Below are 25427 nucleotides of genomic sequence, written 5' to 3' on the forward strand. Positions count from 1 at the left end.
TGTGGCACAATGTAAAAAAAAAAAAAAAAAAAAAAGTCTATACACAAAAAACCCAGAGGAATATGCCCGTGGCCATAAGGATTTTGTTAGGCAAAGGAAAGGCACAATTTATTTGTGCAAGTACTGTGGTGAGTTACATACTGTGACAGAAAAAAAAAAGCCCAAACATTTTGTAAACACGAATTTCATACAGTATATAAAAAGCGAAAGTCGCGGAAAATAAAAGGATTTACATAAAACTCGAAAATAACTAAAAATAATAATTTGTCAGGTATTCCAATTATTTGCCTGGGTGTATGTTCTCTAGTCTCTAGTATTTCACGATGAACTAGTAATGTGGCTAAAGGATTCATAAATAAATAAATAAATAAATAAATAAATAAATAAATAAATAATGCAGCGATAGTCAGATTGGAGTTGCAAGGTTCGCTTCATCGCCAGCAGGTGGCGTCTGTTCCTCAATTACTGTATTTCCGATATTCTGTGTGGGGAAATCCTTGGTAACGAAAGAGTTAACGGTGGTGCCTCTGCTGTGGTTCTTAGGAAAAGCGCCTGAAACAGAGGGATGCCGAGCTAGGATAGGAAATATAATACTGCAGATCACTGTGAAGGAGAAAAACGTAACATGGAAGACTGTGGAATGTATCGCCTCGCTGCGGATTTTATTTGATGTGAATACCTGAAATCAAAAATCTTGATACACAATTATTAAAGCTGAATAATGCGGATGGAAATGAGCAGGTCCGCAGTCCTCCTGCTCTGTTTACTGGGCTGCAATGTCTGGAAAGCGGTAACCAAAACCTTGCGAGAAGAAAACGCTACTGAAGGTGGGTGGAGTAAATTGTTTTTACAAACAAATACATTGATACATGGCTATAAAGATACCAACTATTCATTTATTTTAACTTGCATGTTTGAAAAAAAGAAAATGCTAAGATGGGTGGATCGTAAATTGTTTTCAAACAAATACACTGATACATGGATATAAAGATAACAACTTAATTTATTTTAACTTGCATGTTTGAAAAAAGAAATAAAAATGCAGCACATAGCTACTTGTGAAAATTAGTGGTGAAAAAAGGTGTTTCATTATATGGTTTTGCATGAAGTCTGAAAAATACACGACTCTGGCTTTAAAAAACTCAAATTCGATATAGTTTTGGTGGAAGTGGAACTAGTGTCACAAAAAAAGCTTCTATTAAAGCAACTGTCCTTTCTCCCAACGTACTTTCAATGTTTAAATCAGCCAATCGGTGCTTTTCCAGACTCATCAGCCGAATTAGTCTGAAAACACTCGTTTCTGATTTATATCAGTACAGTGGGTGAAAAAAGTAAAACAGAGCTGAGTTAGAGTCAAGGTTTAAGTCAAATATTTAGTGGTGAATAAATGTTTTTTTTTTTGTTTGTTTGTTTTTTGTTTTATTAGATTCTTTGTTTTTGTTTTCTTGGGTTCATTGCGGTAGCTAAATTTGAATAAGAACAACGCGTGAAGCACAAGCCATACAAACACAATACTACATATTTACTGGATTTTAATAATACAATATTACAATGTGCTAAAGCTAAATGCGATGTTAATACAAACAATGCATTGAAGACGTTGTACATTGGTAAAAAAAAAAATTTTTAAAAAGTACTACACATGTATCATCAGAAATCTTCATTACCGCATCCTTATTTCTTTTTGTTTAACCAAATCCATACCTACCCGAAGAAGATGATGTTTTTAAGGAATATCCATTTTTATTACCGTGCATTAAAAAAAATAGTACAAGTACAGTACTGGCAGCGTATTGCACTTGGCGGTTCCCTCACAGCACTGCAGCAATGGTATAGAGGTCATATGTCTTGCTGCTGTGGGGGTGTATTAAAATGAACCTAAAATAATGGGAACAAAGGCGAATTGTGTATTCTTGGGTGTATATGTTATTGAACGTGTCATATTTTTACGTGGCTGGATATAATCTACAACCAGGAGGTGGATATTAATTTCTCAGAACAGTATTTCACACCAGTACAGTACTGGTACAAGTACTGTGGTTCCTCACTTTTCCACGGTGCAAAATCGACTGCCCTTTTCGAACGGGTAGGCTGACTATCACGGAATGTCGTCTAAAAGTAAATTAAATGGAAGGCCACATGGGATGCAGATTTACAATCTTGAGTTTGCGGTAATATTGTAGTACCATGATCGATCACAACTACAATACATAAACTACAAAACAGAATTGTGCCTGCTTTGTTTTTTGTTTGCGTATTTTAACGCTGTAAACTTCGTAGTTATATTTAGATGGCCAATATGTACAATGTATGTTTCAATTGTAGGCATAAATCGCTGTCACCCAGGCTGTCTACAATAGCTTGTTTACATGCAGTGTGGGGGTCTGTGTTCTGTCTGTCAAACACGATTCCATAGAAAGAAGAGAGTGTAATTATAAAGTAAGTCAACTTTACCGATTGGAGGTACAATAAAACGTACAGTACAAGTAGTTGGTTATAATGTTGCTATTTGCTCTTGTAAATCATTTTTATGATTTCCATTACATGAGTAGATGTTGAACTTCATGCTGATTTGAACTCGGCTCTTGCCAAGATAAGCACCAACTAAGACCTAGCTTTGCAGTAAACTAAGGTGATCCATTTGCGTTGTTTTCCATCTGATGATGTAGATATCCATCTGTCTGCTGAAGTGTAATGCTGGCTCCAGGGATCAGCTCATTTTGCCTCCCTAGCGCATCAGCACACACAACGGCTGTGATGCCTGCTCCAGGGATCAACCCAGTGCGCTCTCCCCAGCGCATCAGCATGACAACCGTCTGGATTGAGCTAAGTAGGGTACATCTCTGGGGTCTTCAAGTGGGCACCTTCCTTCCTCTGTGTTTCGTTGACTAGCCTACGACACCTCAAGAGGGCTCAACAGTGATTCTGGCGTCCCAGCATCACCCCCCCTCCATCCCCCACTCAGCTCAGCCCAGCTTACTTACCTGTACATCAGCGTTGCTTTCTTTCTATTGTGCTTGAGATCCCCATCCAGAATCCTTTCTGCTGCTTAAGATAAGTTCTTCACTGTGCGACGCAACTCTTGGCCACTGAACCCGACGTCTCTGAGAAACTGGTTTGTAGATTGTGCCACAAATCCTCGACAACCCACCTCCACTGGGTAAACTCGGACTCTCCATCCTTGCTGTTCCACTTCAGCAGCTAGTTGAGCATACCAAAGTTTCTTCCTCTCATACGCCTCATCCACAGCATCTTCTCATGGCACTGTTAACTCTACCAGATGAACAAGGCGTGCTGATCCAGACCACAAGACAATGTCTGGTCGAAGGTTAGTGGTGGCAATCTCAGGTGGAAAAATAAGCCGTTGACCAACATCTGCCAGCATCTTCCAGTCTCTAGCAGCTTCCAATTGTCCTGAGCGAGGTTTGATTTTAACACCTTTTCTTGGTGGTTGCTCTCCTAGACGGAGGAATGTTGTCTTGTGTAATGCTTTGATGGAACTGGTGGCAACTTATTGGTCAGGTTACGCTTGTCTTCCAATGCTAAGGCCAAACTTCACAGCACCTAGTCATGGTGCCAAGTAAACCGTCCTTGGCTAAGACCCACCATACATCCTGTCAAAATGTTTCTTAATGTTGCAGGTAATGAACACAAAGGACATGAGGGATCCTCACCCACCCAGAGGTTTAGCTTCTGTGGTGATAGGAGAACATCATACGCTGATCTGATGAGGAAACTGATCCTGCTCTGTTCCATTGTCCATAGGTCTTGCCAGCCGATCTTGCATTGTTCCACACTCTCCCATCTCATCCATTCTCCCTGCTTAGCCTGGGAAACAGCCTTTACACACCTGATCCTCTCTTCCTGCTTTTGCACCTCATTGACTACCAGCTTCCTCCGTTGAGCCGGGGTTGCCTTGTGCCATGGAGGAGGATTGGAACTGAGACCAAAACCTCCTTTTCCATGCTGAACTTGCACCAATATCTCCGATTCGAAGGGCAGCCTTAGCATCCCACAGCTTTCTTTGCCGTCCATTTTCTTCTAGTTTTCAACACAGGTGCTGCCTCCCTTATGCATTTGTCACGTGAATCTACTAATGTCATTTCCAATCGGATTTTGTCGCACTTAAACTCCTTGGTTAGAGCAGAGATTGGTAGCTGCAGTATTTCTATACCATAAAGTCCCACTCTGCTGAGGCAGCATGAAACTCCCAACCATTTCCTGACTTATGAACTGATTAAAGCTTCCAGCTTCTCAGCTGTTGTCAAGGAAACCTCGTACACAGTCAGTGGCCACAGCAGTCTTGGCAGTAGACCAAACTGAAAGCACCAGAGTTTCAGTTTGCCTGGTAAAGCGCTGCTGTTTATGCTCTTCAACCCTTCCACTGCTTGTTGTCTAACTTCTCCCACACAAACTGTGTTCTTTAGATCCCCGTCGTACAATCTCCCTAGACTTTTCACTGGCTTCTCGGACACTGTTGGCAGTGCCTGACCATTAATGTAGAACATTTTGTCCACTACTTTACCTTTAATTATAGAGATGCTCCTTGATTTAGTGGGTTTGAATTGCATTCCCATTTTGATGCACTTATAATTACTTCCATTGTCATGGTAAAAGCCAGTGGAGAAATGGTGCATCCTGCCATTATTCCAACTTCTAGGCATTGCCATGTTGTGCTGAATTCTGAAGTTGAAAAACTAAATTGCAAATCTCCTATATATATATATATATATATATTATATATATATATATATATATATATATATAAAAAATCCATAATGACATTTTCAAAAAAAAAAAATTCTTGAACAGGGATTTATGTAAACAATTTACTGTTAGATATTATTGTAATTTTTCCAAAACTGTGTGTGTGTATCTATCTATCTATCTATCTATCATAATATTTAATCCACTGATCTTTGTTGTAGGTTTACAGTTTGAAGAATGCAGCCTGGTTTAGGTGCTAGAATGAAAGACAAGTACATTGTTCTATACCTTCCAATTCAAAATAAACTTTAGAATTTAGAAATCAGCTTTTTTTTTTAATGTAACCTGGTGTGTGATACTAAATAGCAAACAAATACCTGTTTGTATCAGTAACAAAAGCTTTTGTTACAGTTTTTGTTACTATATCAGTAACAAAAAAAGTAATTTCTTTCAGTAGCATCAGGTGTGAAACAATACAAAAATCATATGTGCCAGAATATAAGTGAACATCTTTCTTCCCATCTGGTGAGTCACACTGGAAATTGAATGTGGCATTAGATACACAGAAAACCACTATTTTCTGAGGTGTCCTTGATGAGATAGAGCCCTTGGAGCAGATGGCTTTCCCTTTCTATCATCTGGGTGAGCAGGCTCCTCCCTTGCAGTGATTAAGGCAAGTGGTGGAGCTTGCTTCTCATTGTTTGGAGGACTGTCCTGATTAATCAGTGCTTCTGCAGCCATTTGGGCGAGGGGCGGGGGTGTGTGTGTGGATATGTTAATGTAAGGCACAGGCTAAACTATTACTGATTGGAGCACAGTACTGAGAAGCATGGTGAAGACTGAACAGAACTTCTAGGGCTTCCTAGCTTCAGCTGACTGCACCAGTGCATGCTGTATTGTCCTTGCTGAACATCATGGCAACAGCGATTTTATTAGATGATACAGACCAGCGCTCTGTGTGTAAAACCAATCCATTAAAAAGGTGTTTTTTTTTTTCTGAACAGCTGATTATTTTAGGAACATACAGACATACAGAATAGGGGTAGGACAAAATTTTAACTTTATGGTGGGTTGGGTTTGGGAACTAGCCTGGAGTATTTTGTATGGATTGCTTGCTTCATTTCAAATCTAAGTGATCTGTTACTTTTTTTGCAATATTAACCTGCTGTGATTTAAATAATAAATAATTTTTATGTAGTGCCTTTCATAGTGGACCACCATAACAAAGTGCTTTTCAAGATATGAGACTAGGGTGTGTGAATGAATGAACTATGCATCAGCTGCAGGGTCACTTGCAACAATGTCTCACCTGAAAGATGGAGCACAGGGAGGTTAAATGACTTGCTCAGGGTCACAGGGAGTCAGTGGCTGAGCTGGGATTTGAACTCTGCAAGTGCATATCCAGAACTTACAGCGTTGGAGGACCATGCAGTTCTGAACTTTGTACAGCCAACTGAACTTTGTGAGCCAAGGTCTCCCCAGCCAACCTAACCCATACCCCCACATGAGCAGCACTTGGCCAATTGTGCGCCGCCCCCTAGGAACTGGCAGTGGCATATGTTGGATTTGAACCAGCGATCTCCAAGCTATAGGGCACGTACTGCACTCCGGATGGAGTGCCTTTACTGGATGCGCCACTTGGGAGCTCCCATTATTGTCATTGTTATTATTTGACACCCATTTTGTGGTGTTTGATAGCATTTAACAGGTACTTTAGCCAATTTTGTCCTGAAATATCCAGATTCGTGCAGTTTCACATTATTTTAACCTTTGGACATATCTTTGATACATATCTCTTCACATATCCATTTTACTTCATGTTTATAAATCATTTGACCTAATACTTCATGACATGCCCCCAGGCTTGCTTTGTTTTTTGTTCTAATTTAATGATTCAGGTTTTTTTTGTTTGTTCTTGAAAGAGCACACAAGTACCATCATGGTGCCTTTATGTTCTCACTATTACTGTAAGACCATGTGTCATATTAATCAGTCTGCATTATTTATGAATGTTGGTGAGCAAATCTGTTTAGTTGCCTTTTTTTAAACTTATGTTTATTCTAAGTAGTGAATGGTTAACACAGTAGCACATTTTACAATTGTCATTTGGTGCTGTATTCTTTTTATTTATGAAATGTCTGTTTGATTGTCTACTGTTAGACTAAGCCACTGATAACTTAAATTTACAAAAATAAAATAAAAAAAATAAATAATGATCTGTTGCTATAAATACATCTTAAAATAGATTCCCTCATTTTCTGTTGTGCAGTGGGCACCACATATGTATTGTAGTAACGTGCATTACAGCTTTCAAAACTTGCTATGTTACTGGAGACGTAAGTCCTGGACCTTCTGCAAGAGAAAGCAGAAGTTTGTGAACAGTTTTTTTTTTTCTTTGCCAATATAACGAAATATTAGAGCTGTTGGTGTTTTTACTGTAAAATGCAATTTGTCCTGGCAAATATGGTAGATTTTAATGGGGAAGGAAGCATGTATCCCAGCAATTTAAACAACCTTTGAACGTAGTAATTCAAGGTTTTAAAACCTACTTTTGAAGTTGTATCTCAAGGACTAAGGTGACATGGGGTCAAAACAGTGTTAATGGCCTGTTTTTTAAATGCCCATAACACGGTATCCCAGAGTGTGTAATTCTGAAGAGATGACAGGGTTCTAACTAGAACAAAAAAAAAAAAAAGTGTGAGCACATTACCCTGTGTTAGCAATCCTCCATTGGCTCCCGGTGCAGTCCAGGATCGACTTTAAGGTCCTTGCCATTACTTAAAGCCCTAAATGGTTTGACTCCAGCCTATTTGAAGGATCTTTTAGTCCCGTATGTTTCTGGGTGGCCTCTCCGATCCCAATATGCAAGGATTCTAAAGCAATAGACAGGTGGTAGAGTGTTCAGTTATAGTCCCTGAACCCTGGGATACTCTCCCTTGCTCAGTGAGAGACGAACCAACTTTGGCAGTTTTTAAAAGGAGATTAAAAACTCACTTTTCTAACACATCTTTCACACTTTAAACCTGATCTTTTGTTCTGTTTTATTCTCGTTTTATTATACTTAAAGGTTTTTCTTTTGTTAAGCACCTTGAAATGGCTTGCCATGGAAGGAACTCTATAAATACATTTTGATTTGTTTTCAACCCCATGTTGATATTACAAGAGACCCGTGACTGTCTGTAACTCGTCGTGCAGCAGTGCTTTTACCAAGTGAGCCATTCTGGTACCCTTTTTCATTCATTCTTTACACAAACTATTAACCTGTGTAGTGTAGGTGCCAAAAATAACCTGTGGTCACGGTACAGGAAACAGTCTTGTCTTAGAACAGATTCCAGTTCAAGGGCCTAGGCCTGGTTCAAAATGAGATTTAATTCCTTCCATTTTTAAATGTTTATCTGTAATGGTATCTTACTTTTTTAAAACAGAAACAGTCTTGCCCCAGAACCCCATTGGGAGCCTGACTTCCTTTTGGATAAATATTTTATTGCATTTCAAATTCTGCTCTATATGTCGAGACGATTTAATGATGGATATTTAAACTGCTTTCTTGCATCAGATTGCATTCACGTTGTGTTTTATTTTAAATTAATTTATTCACAGCATCCTGTGGTTAACATTTTCTTTCTCTGTCCATGAGTTAAGACTTTTTGCAGCAGTGACATCTTTTGCATTTATCTAAGTAGCTGCTGACCAGAAGCGTTGCATGTGAATGGAGAATAATTTACAAGTGCAATCCACCTGGCATCATGTCACGGCTCTTATAAAGTTATACTGTTTACTATTTTGTACAAGATTTGCAAGGTCCGCAGGGGGAAGCTTGTGCTGTTTGAAATGCACCGTGGCTTTAAATGATGTACTGTAGGTGTGTATTTTGTTCTGACTTGATTTGTAAATTCAGTTGACATGATTGGGGGAATGTTTATAATCACTTCCAGTTCTTTAGCACAAGTTATTCAGAGTATCCTAATCATCAAATATGTTTCTGCATGCTGCGCTTTATTTTTACATGTATGTACGGAAGGTAACAGATTTTTTTAATGATGGGTCTATTTGTATTTAATGTCGTGGCGGGGATAAATTCAGTCAGTGATCTGAAAGAATGTGTAGGGGAAAGTGATGGAAGTCTGTTTCCTTAGCCAAGACCAGCATGAAATATATCTGCATTTCTCTTCAGTTAAATCTCTATTACATATGTGAGCATGCAGTTCAGTCTCTCCCTGTTGGAATTGGCAGTGATCCTATATTCTAGATGGTGATGGGGAATTAATTGCCTGTTTTGTCAAAGTGCATTTCCAGCATATTTTCCATGAATTGATATAATAGATGTTGCCAGTGTTTCGAACATTTGGATGCAATTGTTTCATGCAAACTTTTTAGGAAATACTGTTTCAATGCAGTAATTTACCTGTAGTCTGAATTGTGATGCTGTTTGAAGGGTTATACTAAATTTGCAATCCTGTTTGTTAATAAGATACACTGTAGTGGTATCACATTGGCACTTATTATTTTTTAACCCTTAACAATATTGTGACCGTTGGTTTTAGTAAAGCTCATAGTAAGTCTTCAAGACAGGACAATAATATCTTGCTTGACAAGCTGAAGTTGGGTGTCAGAGTTTAGTTTCAGTAAATGTGCAATAAATTAAAACAAAACTAAATGTACAGTAACTGTTAAACCTCACACATCCGGAATTGAGATGAAAATACATTTTTATTGAGGCGTTTTGCATTATAGTGGATAATGTCGCTGAGTGCTGACCTTTTTAAATCGTCTCAAGTGACATGCACAGATATGTCGAGGAAATGTTTAAATAGTGACTCACCAGGTGTGTACTTTTAGTCACAGTTTACCCGAGTTCTCAGTTGACTGATCAGTCCAGTAAAGAGATGCTGCTGTTGTAACCTAACACTTGAAATGACTTGAGGGCCACTTCAAGGCAGTTGTAAGTTGGTTGAATTAAAAATTTTGAAAAGGGAAAGGAACTGCTGTTTTATTTGCAACTTTGCAGTTGAAAGTTTTAAGTTTTCAAACGTACTGTATATAAAAGCTCCCTCTTCCTGTTGCAAGTAGATTTCAGATCTGCTGAAATTTGAGAGAGCTGATGGTAAGCCCTTACAACAAATCAAATTAAATTGAGTAAAAACAAAAGGGATCTGCTGCGCAAAGGTAAGCACAGTACAACTGGATAAATTGTAACTTGGCACTGACCATTAATAAACCTTAAAATAAATCTGTTAACTAGTTTAGCCTAGTGGTTGACAACAGAGCAATACACAACCAGGTTTCATCAGCATTTTGCCTCGGGAAGCACGTTCACAGATTCCGATAGTAGGAAAGCTTTAAGGTACTACAGAGGGAAGTTTTTAAGAAAACAAAAGTATGCCTCAATTATTTGCTAGTTTTGTAGCAGTTTGCTTTCTGTAATAAATGTTCAAATTACACTTTGGTATATCTGGCCCATAGTTCATTACCACACCACGCTGTGCCATTAGAATGAACAAGTTTAAGAATGATACAATCTGAAAAAAATGTATAAAATTATTTTTACAATTTAAACACCATGACTAGACCCCGTATCAAATACAGTATACCTCAAATATCGCCTGACCTTGTAAATAAGTCATTAACCTAGGGAACACTGTCCCAACAAGCGTTTCAGCCACCCTGTCCATACTTAGACAGCAATAACGATGTGAGGATCAGCACACATACTGTAGTGCTTCCAAGAGTGCTTCTCAAACATACAGTAAACTGCATGGGTTATAATGTCCTGGCTTACTTTATTTTGTACAGCATTTCCCAGATTGTGGCCAAGTAGGTCACATTGTTGACAGATATCCCGAAAATATTCCTGTTTTGTTTATTGCTTGCTTCATAATTAAACTTGAATGTTTTGGTGTTCAGCAAACAAGAAATTGATATTGCTTTTTAACTCCTAGGGTGCTTTATGATGCAGTGCAGCCATGTGTCATTCAAATAAGATTATTTGGTTCAACATCTCCCAATGTGCTGGCAGTTGGCTTTGAAGTCTTGGCTGCATCTGGCTTAAATTATTTACACTGTACGGATATAATGGACGATTATGTATACTGTTAATTTTTTTATGTATACTGTTAATCTATTTTGTGAAACGACTCTAACCACTAATTGGATCCACTAATTGGATCCATATCCAAGAAGCAGTTTTTAGTGAGCTGGGTGGTGTGGGGGTGGGTGGTGATGCAGTTAGTGTGATTCACTACAGTTTGACAGTTTTTAGAACACGGTAAGGTTGAAATAGACTAGTACCGAAACCCAACTGTAAAGAGTTTTGTTACGAAGGTTGCTTAAAGACATGAGTACGCTGTTGGAACTATTTGTATTGTAGTACTAGATTTTTAAGATTTTGTTTGCTCCTTGCAGAAATGTAATACTTCTTGATACATTACATTATTTTGATGATGGAGATTGAAATATCTGTCTGAAATATTTTGTTCCACCCACACTGCCTTTTCACCTCTAGTCGATCATTATTTAGATGGGAGACAACTTTTTAAACAATATCGTTTTTAAGACACTGTGCTTTTATGGGAGTTTGGCACTTGTCACTGTGCAGAATGCTTGTTTTTCTTATATTCTTCCTGAAGTAGGAAGTACAGCACCGAGACATATGGGAAACATACCGAACTGTATTTTATTACCTGTATTTATTGAGTCCGCTAATGCTGTAGAAAGCATTTCCAATTTTAGTTAATGACCCATAGCATACTTTACTGTAAGTGCTAATGAAGTAATTCACTGGGCTACCCATATGATGTAGTGTACAGAAACGTGTCAGAAGTAAATATAACGGGCTGACACTCTGTTTCATTATGACGAGTCTTTGTATGTTAAGGAGTGCTCTCTAAGATTGGAATAATTGCTTTGATGTGTTTTTAAAATTGACGGGTCGTTATTTACTAAAGGCAAAACAGCAGTGGATGGAAATTTGCAGTGTATTACTGTTATGTACCAAAATGGTGGTAAACCGCAAAACTGGTGTTCCCTAACATCCCTAACCTGCTCATCCATCATTGCATATGTCACACGTTCGTAATGAGATGCATATAAGTAATCTACTTTTTCATGTTACTGATGGCTTTTATGTTGTATTTCCATCTACTGTATGGTGGAGGATACTGAGTGTCACTGTCATACTGGTTTCAGTATTCTAGCCTCTAAAAGCAGTAAACCCTATTTGTCAGACTTTACATTCACCTAAATAATTCTGTAAAAAGGTTAATTATCCAATTGGGTGGCTTTGTTTTATGGCTTATGGAAAAACTCTTCTGCAGACTGTGTAATTAATGAAATGGAAGTATTTTTCTCTAAAGACCCTTTTAATTGATTCTTATCTTTCACCAATCCTTAAGTTGATTACACAGTCAATACAATGTATGGCACTGTGGACTTCCCTTGTGTTAAATGACTAGCATGGGAACATGAACATTCCAGCAATGAGGGAAGAGATCAGCTTTGACTTTTATTAACATTAACCACATTCAGCACTATGGTGCCATGCTTGCAGTATGATGTAGTGACCTAGTATTTAAGAATAATTGTAACAGTTACTGCAATACAAATGACCAACAGAAACAAGCAAAGAATCCCTTGTGGAAACAAGGGGGCATAAACAATAATAACATTTTGTGTGGAAGAAAAAGTCGGTAAGCCCCATTTTATTACTTTGCAATGCAAAATAATATATTTGGCTGTAGGTACACACTCTTGATGGTTGCTCTCTCATACAGTATGTGGCTCTTTAAACAAATGTATTATGATTTGCTGTCACTATGCTATGTGACTCATTGATTGGCTGAGCAAACTGTTGAATTCCATTGAGTGTGAGAAGAGGCTTGGAATGCCATTATTCCAGTAGTTTGGGTAGAGGCTTGGAATATCAGTACCTAGTACAGCACTGCTAACTACATTTGGGTAGACTGGGCTTTATTTTTGATTGTGCCTTTGATTAAGCTACTTCCAGCGTTCCCATTAAGCTTTTTAGATATTGAAAAACTTGCCATTTTGACTGAAAGGGTCAATTAACAGTGAGAAGTCTTCGGCCACGCATTCATCCTTTTAAATATATTTTTGTGGCATTATACAATTTTTAAATGATATTCCAACAAGTGTCTCAACAATTTTACAATTTTCTTTAAATTTAAACAAGGAATTTATTGTGGCTCTGCCTCTGATTTTTTAATCATCTTCCGATCCTATGCAGCCTTGTCGGTTGTTGTCATAGATAGACTGCAGGCCTAACTGGTGGCCTGCGTAAAATTGCTTTATACTATTGCATGAAACACTGGCATCTGCACTGCCTTCAGTTGTAACCCTCTTTAGAGCTACTAATTGTTCCATTATTGGGAATACCAAATTCCGTTTTTCAAAAATGGCAAATTCCATTTGTTCCCTCTTTTTATCAACATATTAATAATGAAATATAGAATTCGAACAAATATAATGTTGCTAGTTAAAATAAGTAAATGTAATAAATAATACCACAATAAATTTTTTCAATCAGAATCTTGTTGCTGTAAAGTAAAACACCTGAAGACATGCTCATTGCTGGCATTAAAATAACCGGAATACCTAATAATTATATTACAACAGTTCAGAAACCAAATGTCCAGCACAGTTGTGAGAATCATATTTACAGTCTTCCACTAACACAGTAGTTGAGTCTACAAATGTAAGGTGTTTTGCAAAGACCTGTTTAGCTTACAATAATAATACAAAATATGAAACCATTTAGTAACAGTCTGGCAATGTCATATGAGAGTAATCCTGTGTACAATATTCCACATATTAAGTTTAGCATTATACTAATAACCAGGATAACATGAAACACTGATAAGCCGTGTTGACTGACACGTTGCTGTAAAACAGGTTCACTGCTATGTATTGCCCCATTGTAATTTAAATAGCACCCTGTGACAAGGTAGCTGAGTGGATACAGGTGCAGAGGTGATGCAGTGCAGGAATGAAACAGGCAGAAACTGTAATCCGGTTTGGAAAGGGGACTTTATTTTTAATCCAGGTCTGGTGACAAAACAGTATACCCTGGCAATACACAACAATGTGTAGTGCATGGAGGAAATGATAATGGGTTGCATTCCAAACAATAAACACAATTTATCCGCCCCACAATAATACCTAACACGGCACTAGTCCTGGGTGCGTGCAGTAGTGCTCGTGGTGGGTGATAAATGTTTGTTTATTTTGTGATTTTGGTGTGATGTTGTTCCGGCTTTGTGCCGGACCAAGGCGACAGCTCCGGATACGTGTTAGCCGTCTGGTGGTTCACAAACAAGACAATTACTAACAACACAAACAAACAAAACACTCACAAATGCGATTTCAGTTTTCACTGGGGTCTCTCACAGTCCTTCTAGTCTATAATTACAAAACCAAGGGGAGGAACAGATTCTCTGTCCCATTTTGTGCTGTCACACATAACCCCTTGGTAAACGAATGCAGCTGTCTCTACAATCTGCAGCTGCTACATCGTTTCCCTTCTGGGTCAGTACGTTCTTGCAACAGTCTCTCACCTTCTTCCAGATTGACGACTTCCCGAGCCAGGGAAAGAACTGTAAGGCCAGCCCCTCCGTTCACAGGTCGGGAGGGAGATTTACAACCAAAAATGATTGTATTTCTGTCACACGCCCCTTTTAATGTAAATACATAATTAATCCTTTCACTTTGTTTCTTTCCTAATTCTGCAGTGTTATTTGCAAGATTTAAAAAGAGGTGTGTCTCCAGACAGAATGTCTTTGTGAAACCAACGGTGTGTAATGTAGTGACTACATCCTTGTCACAAAGATGGCTGCAGTGGGTGACTTCAGACCAGAAACAGAAACCAACTCAAAATAAAAAGAGCAGTGGAGTTTGGTGAAGCTGAGCGCTTGGTTGCGCTCAGCATTTAATGATTAAACAAACAGCAAATAAAAAGGTTGTAACAAAACACTGACACCAAAACAGGAAACGGCACTTGCGGCCAAAATAAATAGACAAACAAAACGAGTAGACACTAACAAAACAGGGTGGACGAACGCGACACAAAACAAGTACGGTGCTGGTTCCTTCCAGCACTCATAGCAATTGATATTATAGTTTACGTTTCTCCTCTCTCTCTCCCGTTCTCCACTCCCGAACACACAACCCTGAGTGAGTGAAAACATGCTGCTTTTATGCAGCTGTACCGAGACTCGATTGCTAATCAATCATTCAATTGGAGTCTCGGTACAACTGCACGTGAATTAATAAGTGCAATTCCCCATGCTCTCATATTATTACATTTAACTTGCACGTGAAGTGCTGTGCAATCCTTCTGCCTAAATACAAATATACATTTTAAACACTCATGTTACACAGACCCATTTATATCCTGTGTACCAATGACTATACACCAACATTAACACACTACACGTAACATACAACACAAATAAATAGCCCAGGGGCGGGGCACTTTGCCACAATCTTTTACACGGTAAAGTGATCAATTTCCTTTTAAGTATTGTATAGCTAGAAAAATAGTTTTGAGCTAATTTCTTCCCCGTCATGAAGTAAAATTCAATTAAGAAACAGACATGTTTTAAAATTGCTAATTATATCTTCATTAAAGGCAGGTAGCGTGGAAAGAAATAAACTAAACAATAAGAAAATATGCAATTAATTTAGCTTAACTGAATATATTTTATTTAAAGTGTGCAATACATTCAGTATAAACTACAGATCTACAGTACGACTGTACTGCACAACCGTGCTAGTATTTAAAATGTCTTGCTCTCGCAAACACTTAATGTTTTAAGAAATTTTGATATGCAGCTCGTAGGGTGGGGAGGTTTGTCCACCGTCTTGTACGCTTTAAGGTTTCTGTAATCCATTCTTGAGACGGAAGAAGTCCAAAAGCAGATATCCATCTATTTGTATCCCTTAAATGAGGGCAACTTCAATCCCAGTTTAGAGCTTAAAATGTAGATTTAAGTCAAGCATGTGCTCAGTCAATGTGGATGTGGTTGTGGTTGTACTCTTATTATAAACATATGCTACCAAAGACTGGGATGGTGCTCGAACTTTAATAAAAACTCTGTCTCCATAAGTAGCCTACTGCATTTTAATTCTTAAAGTAAAGTATAGGCTACTTATAAAGGGTGTAGTCTGCCTTTTATAGCATCTTACTTGTTTGTGTTTTGGCTTTGTTTGTTTTTTTTATTCTTTAGCCAAAAAGCTTGGACAGTCTGTTTGAACTACAGGACGGTACAAGGCTGGCTTAGAGAGCCTTGTTGAAACATCAGTGTAATCCAATGTATGGATTGTCTTTCATTGTATTATTGTTTAAGTCCCCCTGTTTCCTCAAGGGGTTATTTGCCTGTTTATTCCACTGATTCATCAGGATTTTTTTAGGAATGTTTTTTATATTCTATTTGAGCCCTTAAATATAGGCCTAATGATTTAGTAAATCAGTGGAACACTAAATATATGTTTGTGATTGGGAGACATTTGATGGCACTATTAAAACAGTTTTTGATCAGTTGCATATTTTTGTCATAGAACAACTAACTCAAATAACTGGTATCAAATGTTTCTTGGAAAAAACAGTGGTCTAGATAGTGACTATATAGCACGGTTTAGAATACAGTACTGGAAATGTATTGTTTATATTGATGATGGATAATTCTGGAGACTAAGTTGTGGATAATGATGAAACCGCTGAGATGCAGGATAACCAGGTTCCAATCTGAACTGGGCTATATGCCTGGAACAATGGAAGTTCCCATATGAAGCTTATATTATGATCAACATTCACTGAAGTTTTCATATATGCCTGTAGTAGAATAATTTCTTACCTGGTGACAAATGGTGTATGAGACTGAATGCGGTACACTGGAGCAAAACCATTTAAAATCAATTAAGTATTTTAACACAAAGATGTATGTTATTGGATTTACATTTACAGTTCACAGGACATTGAAAGATTACTTGTGCAATATTGTTAAAAATGATTTACACATCTAGAGTTTGAACTTACAATATTTCTATTCGCTTACCTAAAACTTTTGAAAACTGAAATAACTTTGTTGAAACAAAACCACTGAGATTAAGTAGAGTATCCTGCTGCAGTTGCTTGTCTCTGCTAAGAAAAATGGGTTTGTGAAACATATTACAGTAGCTTTTATTAGGTAGCATTAAAATAGTCATATTAAAGTTGTCTGTTTTTAAATATAAATAAAAATACAGTATCACTGACATTTAATATACTGGTCTTAAATTAAGTTATGCTGCTAAACCTACGTATCTTTGCCTAACTTTCCTTCTGCTCTTTGGAGAGCTTTTTGTTGTGTTAGGTTTGTGTGGTCTTAATTATTTTTTAGTGTGGTGCTCACCTAAATCAGTGGCAATTTGTGAGCTTGTGACAATTACTGTAGCAGTTTAAGTGGATTAATTGTATCAGAAGATTGGTAATTTAAACAGGCCCCATGTTTGATTCTGGTGTCACATGATCTTCATTTGCCCTATGGAAACATGTCCCAAATGTCAATCAAGATTGTAAATAAATGTTTGCTGAAGATTGGTGAACAGTCTTACAGGAACCCCACAGCATCCCCAAAGAATGTCTTTTTTTTTTTTTCTTATTCTCTGATACTCTTGTGCCAAATGTAGTGATTCATAGGTCTTCTATTGTATTTGTATAACTTCCCATTGGAGCAGCCGAACTCTTCCTTGCCGAAGGAGACGAACCACACCACTGTGTTGAGGAGTTGCTTCATTTGTTTACAGCCCCAGCTGGTACTGAAGCTTGCCCAACAATGCCCATGCCGTCCGAAATATTTTAGAAGTGTGAATTTTCACAGCTCTAATAATGTGTTGCAAAGAAATAAGTAGAGTGCCATCACTTTAGCATAAGCGGTAATATAGCTAATGAAGATTGACTTTTAGAATGCTGCAAAGCACCTTTTCGTAATACCTTTTTTTGCTCAAAGCAAAAAAGCAACCAGCTGCTTACTTTATGAAGACAGTCTACCTATGCTTGAGAGAGGCAACCATCACATCTAACTGAACTCTACGATTTTTCAACCAACCTCCCTTGCGATTGACTTGCTTGCCCATTAGCAACAAATGGTATATTGTTTAATATATTTACAGGGTAGTATTGTTTGCACTGTTTACCTTCAATGGCAACAGTGTCTATGATTTGCCTTGTGACTGAAAGTAATTTTTGTCCTGTTTGCTATAACATCAGATAGGATAAGAGTCCCTTAGTTGTTTCTTTATTATTCCTTTTTTAATAAACCTAAGGAATCACCTTGGGAGCTGGTATATGTCACTGTAAGTGTTTGAAACTGTATCATTGGATGTGAGGCTGTTGTCTTAAGGGTCTCGTAGAGCTGAAGGGCATGCCAGTGGATCCCGAGTGACACAGTGCAGCTGCAGTTCAGATTGAAACACTAAACAAAGGAAATGATGTAAAACTATTAGAATGTGCCTGCTGGCTATTTTTTAGTGGCAGTAATGTGAAAACTTTACAGCTCAGTAATTTGTGTAGAATTTAATGCAGCATTGTTAACAGTGATCTTTTTCAATTGCATTATCTTTTTGGGGCATTTTCATCCTCGGGTATCATCCTCCACTTGCAGCTGAAAAAATACAGTAACATTAATGACCTATGTTATTATTAAGCCCTGTGTAAATCGTGGTTTCATGGACTGCATAGAAATCGTGAATTTTTTTTAAAAAATTAATAAAAAATGATTTTCATAGTTTATTATTTGTATTTAATACAAAAATAAAAACACATTAACTAAACCGTGCAGCTGTGCTGTGTGCCTGCATGCACCATTCACTATGCACATAGTGCTGTGCAGTGATTGTCATGACTTCTTCAGACTGAGTGTAGCAAGTGGTGGAGCGATTTGCTTCATCAGCCCAGCTGAGATGTGCATACTTACCTAAAGTTGCCGAGTATCACAAGCAGGAGATTATGGAATTGGTAAAACAGTCTGGTTGCTTGTCAGTGGTCACTGACTAACTGACTAATGCCCAAGATCAATATATGTTACACATTGTATTTGTTTTGCAAGACCTAAATAGTGAACATGCATCTGACGTAGACCTTGCAGATCAACTTTACATACCGGCTGTTAATTACAACACGATTCACAAGCTATTGTAAGTGCTTGAATAACTTTGATGTTCATTTTGATCATGTCAGTGCAATACATCTCTCGATTTGCTGGGTTTTTTTGTTTTGTTTTTTTAAATAAATCTGTGCACATCATGTATAAAATATTTATGTGCACATCCCGTGAAATATGATACTTTACCCTGGTGATTCGTACATGAATTAAAAAAAAAAAAATAATAATAAATAATAATTATATCTCTGCCCTGGTTTTGCAGCTGTCCAATCTTTAGTTCGCAGAGGCGGGACATGAATATGCTAGGGTGGGGTGTAAGAATAGCTGAATTTCATGCAGTGTTGCTTATTATAGAGACTGTTATTGAGAACTTTGAAGTAGCCTAATATTTCAAATTGCTCTTTACAAATAAAAAATAAAAAAAAAAGTCATCAGCAACGGAGGCATCGTAGTCGATTTTGGTTACGAATCAATTTTCAAGAAGAACTTTCTCCGGAAAAAGGGAGGTATGCACCACAAATACTCAAACTGACAAGGGAAGGGATATACTCGCCACTTCCATAATTCAAATTGAAAGGTGTCCGTGGTTTACCGGTAGCTAGCAATTTAAAAAGCTGGTCTTTTGTTCAGTACAGAAAAGGTGATATGGAACAGCAGCAATATAGGATGTCTAACAAAGTCAGCAAAAAAACACAAGCGTTCCCAAAGTCCCTTGCAAGCCACTTTTGCACTCTTTTTGGACAAACCCAGATTGATGTTCAACTGAATGAGCAGAAGCATAGGTATACAATACATCACAATGAGCAAGTAAGAAAAAGTCATCGTGAGGTTTTAAAGGCTTGATTGATTTTGTTTACCGTGGCAAGCAAGAACTGGCATTCAGAGGGCACGATGACAGCACCAATTCCTCAAATAGAGGTAATTATGTGGAATTACTTTCTCTGATTTCTGACTATGACAGCATGTTAAGCAATCACTTGTCAATAGCTACGGTATTCTGGGGTACCTCTAACAAGATTCAGAACGACTTAATCTCTTCACTGTCTCTGGTTCTGCTAGATGCAATAAAAGTAGATGGGAAGCCAAATAGGTAGCTGTAATGGCAGATGAAACAACCGATGTTGGAAACACAGCTCAGCTGTCTTATGTTTTTCAGGTATGTGACTGACAGTGGCCTGAAGAAGGGTTGTTCTATGAAAATGTGTTACATATACTAAAATAAAAATAGTAGTAATGTTTTTAACAAGACCAAATTCTCATTTGGCTATTATTATTTATTTATTTATTTATTTATATATATTTTTTTTAGATTCTATTTTTTTTTTTTTTTTTTCAGTATTATTATGCAGGACAGCTGCTATAAGATCATTACCTTTATTAAAAATGTGCATGAATTAGTCTACCAATTTTTTTTTTTTTTTTTTTAAATATGCTAATGCCCAAATGAACCAATCAAAATTTGTAATTGAGTGACAGCCTGTGGCAGTGTGCCCCACCCCTGTGTGTATTTAATGTTTAACTGTTGTATGTAGTGTGTTATTGTTGGTGTATGTGTAAATGCACAGGATATAAGGTGGGGTTATGTAACACAAGTGTTTTAGGCACGGGGATTTTCATAATCACTCCATGTGCAGAGTAAAGTGTGTATTAGGATGGGAGCACAATTAGTTCACATGCAGATATACCAATATTCCAGTTGAATGGTTGATTAGCAATGGAGTCTTGGTACAGCTGCATAAACAATCAATTTCACTCACTCGTTATGTGTGTTGGAGAGTGGAGAACGGGAGAGAGAAAGTAGGGAGTAAACTTTAAAAACTGAAAATAAACAAATGATACTTGTTTTGGGGTTTGTCCACAGTTTTGTTTTTTATTCGGTTCCATGGTACTTGTTCTTTATATCAGTGTGTAAGTTATAAAATATATATGTATAAAATATATGGTTTATGCAACTTTGGTGTTCATTGTACTTACTATTTCTTTAGCAAAGCAATTCCTGTATAACATTCAGCACACTGTCAAGCGCTCCTTACCCCTGCTTACAAAAAGCAAGTTACTAAAGGGAAATGGTGGGTTAATGTACTGTACCTCTTTGAAATAAACATTCCAACTACAGTAGTAATGTGCAATGTTATGTTTCACATCCTGGCAGCAATATTCCATTAAGAGAATTTTGTGGACTCGTGTTCTTTTGAGGAGACATAAACTAAATCAATTTCTGTCACTGCTCTAAACAGATTGCAATAGTCAGATCTCCAGGCATAACTTATCTGTGGACCTTTAGTGGATTGTAAGGATATACTGGTATTTTACCCTCTGTTTGTTTAAAACCAGACCCTTTAATCTTGAGCTACACAAATCTCAAGCCCAATATTCCTTACCTAAGAAGCAATAAGACTTTGACTATTTAAAAAATCTTCATTGTGCTGCATTATGTGTGATAAGTTGTGATACAACAAGGAAGACGGTTCTTGAAAATTGCTGTCAGTTTTTAAAAGGCTGCTTGTTCTTGTGCATTACACCAGGCCTTTTTTGTAGTGGGTCTAATTAGCACAAGTGAACTGAAGCCTTACAAATTATTGCATAAGCAGGCAGAATATAAGCCACTAGTTGTGTGGGATGTAATGATTAGCTTTCCCCCAGGATGTCTGGAGATGTCTGTAGGAAATTCCCCTGATCTCTCTTAAGCTATTCCTGGTGCAATTCATTTCTCACAGTGAATCCGCACTGGTAATGGTTTGCATTAGATTTTGTTTTAATAAATGGAATATAGCCCTCCATTTTTAAACACCTCATTAATAACATGAGAACCATTTTCACCCCAGTCAGCTAAGGTTGGAACAGTCATTGGTTTAAAAAGAAACCCAAACAGCAGAGGGGTTTTGAGACATTTCTTTCGATACAGTTTATGCCTTAAGCACGCTGCAACTCTTTGCTGTCGAGACGGCCAATGAAGAAATGAAAGGTTTGCTTCTGGATAACACGAGCTGGAGCGGAGAGGGACGGACGGCACTCAGTTTCCAAATTTAAAATGAGTAGTGTTATCGTATGTTTCAAACATATTCAACCATAGTCTTGTACACTAGGTATTCAGTACATATTTTACTGAAGCAATACAGCTTAGAGGTATGCGCCACTGCTTTGGATACTATACCCTGCTTCACACGCAGCTGCGGCGCCACGTAGAGTTGATACGTAATGATTTGGTAGCGGATTTTAATAACTTTTGTTTACGTAACATGCATTATACAAATCAAAAGATCGAATTTAGCATCTGAGTGACATTTAATGTGTGATTTATTGTTTTCACACGTTGTTAAACAGTTTCTGTTAACAGAAAAAATAAATATATTGCGTGAACCCGTCTGACAAACCTTCGAAGGTTTAAAACAATCTTCAAATCCCTGGCCAGCGAATGAACCTTCGTACAAAGACTACTGTTAGGTCTCCTGAAAGCAGCTTATTTTAAAGAAATACCAGCATGAATGATGATGCAGTAATATATATATATATATATATATATATATATATATATATATATATATATATATATATATAGACCATTGCAAAATTATCAGTTTCTCTGGTTTTACTATTTATAGGTATGTGTTTGGGTAAAATGAACATTTTTGTTTTATTCTATAAACTACTGACAACATTTCTCCCAAATTCCAAATAAAAATATTGTCATTTAGCGCATTTATTTGCAGAAAATGACAACTGGTCAAAATAACAAAAAAAGATGCAGTGTTGTCAGACCTCGAATAATGCAAAGAAAATAAGTTCAGATTCATTTTTAAACAACACAATACTAATGTTTTAACTTGGGAAGAGTTCAGAAATCAATATTTGGTGGAATAACCCTGATTTTCAAGCACAGCTTTCATGCGTCTTGGCATGCTCTCCACCAGTCTTTCACATTGATGTTGGGTGACTTTATGCTACACCTGGTGCAAAAATTCAAGCAGCTCAGCTTTGTTTGATGGCTTGTGACCATCCATCTTCCTCTTGATCACATTCCAGAGGTTTTCAATGGGGTTCAGGTCTGGAGATTGGGCTGGCCATGACAGGGTCTTGATCTGGTGGTCCTCCATCCACACCTTGATTGACCTGGCTGTGTGGCATGGAGCATTGTCCTGCTGGAAAAACCAATCCTCAGAGTTGGGGAACATTGTCAGAGCAGAAGGAAGCAAGTTTTCTTCCAGCACAACCTTGTACTTGGCTTGATTCATGCGTCCTTCACAAAGACAAATCTGCCTGATTCCAGCCTTGCTGAAGCACCCCCAGATGAGTCCAATTTTCAGCTTTACCTTTAAGCTTTAATTTTGGAATACCCCGTCCCCCTGTCCCATTGGCTGCAGCATAGGGGGTAAATCCCCCCCAGCACACAAAAATGAAATTCATGCCCTGTGTGTGTGTCTGTCTATCTATCTGTCTGTCTATCTATCTATAAAATGAAAAATATATATTTTAATTTCTGCATTTCTTCTCATTTTTACTTTTGTAAAAATGCTTCTGTATTCCTAACTGAAGTCTTAGGTAGGTCATGGTAGGTCAACAACCAGGATTGAGTTGGGAGGGATTCAAAACCACAGGGCTAATGTCAATTGGTTTCAATGCTGGACAAGCTACTGTAGGAGAGGCAATCATGGTATGTGTCAATCTAAGCAGTTCAGACTGGGGAAATAGAATATAATAATTTTTACCTGTAATTTTACCAGTATATGGTCAAATACCAATTAAGCTGAAGAATCTAGACAATAAAAAGCAAACTGCATAACCTCCAAAATGTGATGCTGGTTATTAACTACTATTAGTTATAAAGTGGGGACATTAGTCTTCAGTAGACAAGGGCTTAAAGCCGACTGTCTCCAATGTGTAACTGCTCATATATTAGGTTATGGTTTGCTCAGCTGGCATATTTATTTATTTATTTATTTATTTATTTATTTTGGATTATGGCACAAATTATTGGAATTTAATTCCTCTTGTTACAGAATATAAGATATGTATGTCTAATAAGTGCAGTTGTTGTGGAATACTTAGGTGCCATCCGAAATAAACTTTAGTATTGTAATTGTGATTGCACAGTGCAACTTCCATGGGTACTGCAAGCAGCCTTTCCAAAACAAAAAGCATTGTTTGAGAGAGTGTGCAATTTTCCAGCCAATTGTTTTCTCATTGATCAATGGAAAAACACTTCTGACAGTTTTAACAAAGCAGGCTGTTTACAGTAGCTGTTAGGTGACTGGGGTTTTGTTTTTCCAGCAGTTTCCTGAACTCAGAAGGGGTTAAGGCCAAGGGCAGTTTTTTTTTGCTCAGTGTTAATGAGCAGACAAAAAGTGCTGAGGATGCCTATTGTCTTGAAAGGCCTTCTGATAGGTTAATTTTGTACACTCGTTATGCAAGATTGTAAAGTGGACCTGAGAGATTTGAGACGTGTGTTTTCATGGCTAGCCTTGGCCAGGCTATGATGTGGAAATTACTAGAAAAGACAAGGATTGTGTTTCAGAATGTTTATAATTGCTATATTATTAGTTTGACACTTTTAGAGAAATCATTGTTGGGTTTGTGGTGTGTTTTACTACAGTATTTCCCACAAGGACTTTCTTCAATAATAAAAAACAAACAACAAAAAAAAAAGAAATAGTGGGGGATACTACAGTAGATCTATTGTCCCTTTCCAGAAAGCACTGTTTGAAGGCTTAGATTACATGCAGACTGATTTGGTGAAAATGCCAATAGAGATCTTGTCTAGTCAGACCTTTTATCTGCTCTTCGTCGTTTTAGAGCTTGGTTAATTAAATATGGGGCTTATTGCAGTGGAAAGAAAATGGCCTCACTTTAGTGAGAAATAGGCTGTGAGAGATATGATGATACTTCAAGGCCTTTTTAAAGACATTTTTAAAATAAAAAATAAATTTAAACTTTTTCCTGAGGTCCAAGTGGGTGGGTGATTTCATTTTGTATGTATTCATTTAAGAGTCACCAATTGTTTTGTATTTTTGCCCGTCCCCAGTTTGGTTTTGCACAATCATAGCATTTTACTGAACTGGAGAATTTCAGGACAGATCATACCAATTTTAATGTTATATTATGGGTTATTGTAAAGGCTGGTATTGCTTTGAGGCAAATACCCCGGAAATGCTGTATCAATTCTAACATAACACTGACGTGGTCGATTCGCACAGGAATAAAGAGACACAGGATATGATCCTTTTAATTTTTGTATTACACATGTGCCTACTCAAGAATTATTACAATATATATTACTTGTATTACAATGTTGTTATTGTTTTACATGTTTTTTACTTAATAAAAAAAAAAAAAACACAGGAGGCATGAGTTTGAATTTTACAGAAGGTTCCGATTTCCTGTAAAATAATCAGAGGACCTCTGACAGTTATCTGGGTTAAAAGTCTGGATGATTTGCACGGGACAAAATTACACCAGTGTTGGTAAAAATTCCAAAACCACCTGTTTTATGTGGTGATTTTTAGTCCTGTGCAAATCAGGTTTTAAGCTGTGTTCTATTAAGAAGAAAGTCTGATAAGGGAAAGTTAG

General features: G+C 37.4%; 1 protein-coding gene across 2 annotated transcripts in view; it reads left to right on the forward strand.

The window, feature by feature from the left end:
- Positions 1-546: 546 nt before the first annotated feature.
- The window catches only part of LOC121313181 (protein FAM171A1-like), a 61607-nt gene continuing 36726 nt past the window's right edge, over positions 547-25427 (forward strand). For both annotated transcript variants that reach the window (XM_041245475.1, XM_041245476.1), the window contains exon 1: positions 547-827. In XM_041245475.1, the coding sequence (XP_041101409.1) occupies positions 722-827 (106 nt within the window). In that variant the 5' untranslated portion in view covers positions 547-721. The remainder of the gene's footprint in view (positions 828-25427) is intronic.

The sequence above is a fragment of the Polyodon spathula genome, chromosome 3, assembly GCF_017654505.1.
Source record: "Polyodon spathula isolate WHYD16114869_AA chromosome 3, ASM1765450v1, whole genome shotgun sequence".
Lineage (NCBI taxonomy): Eukaryota > Metazoa > Chordata > Actinopteri > Acipenseriformes > Polyodontidae > Polyodon > Polyodon spathula.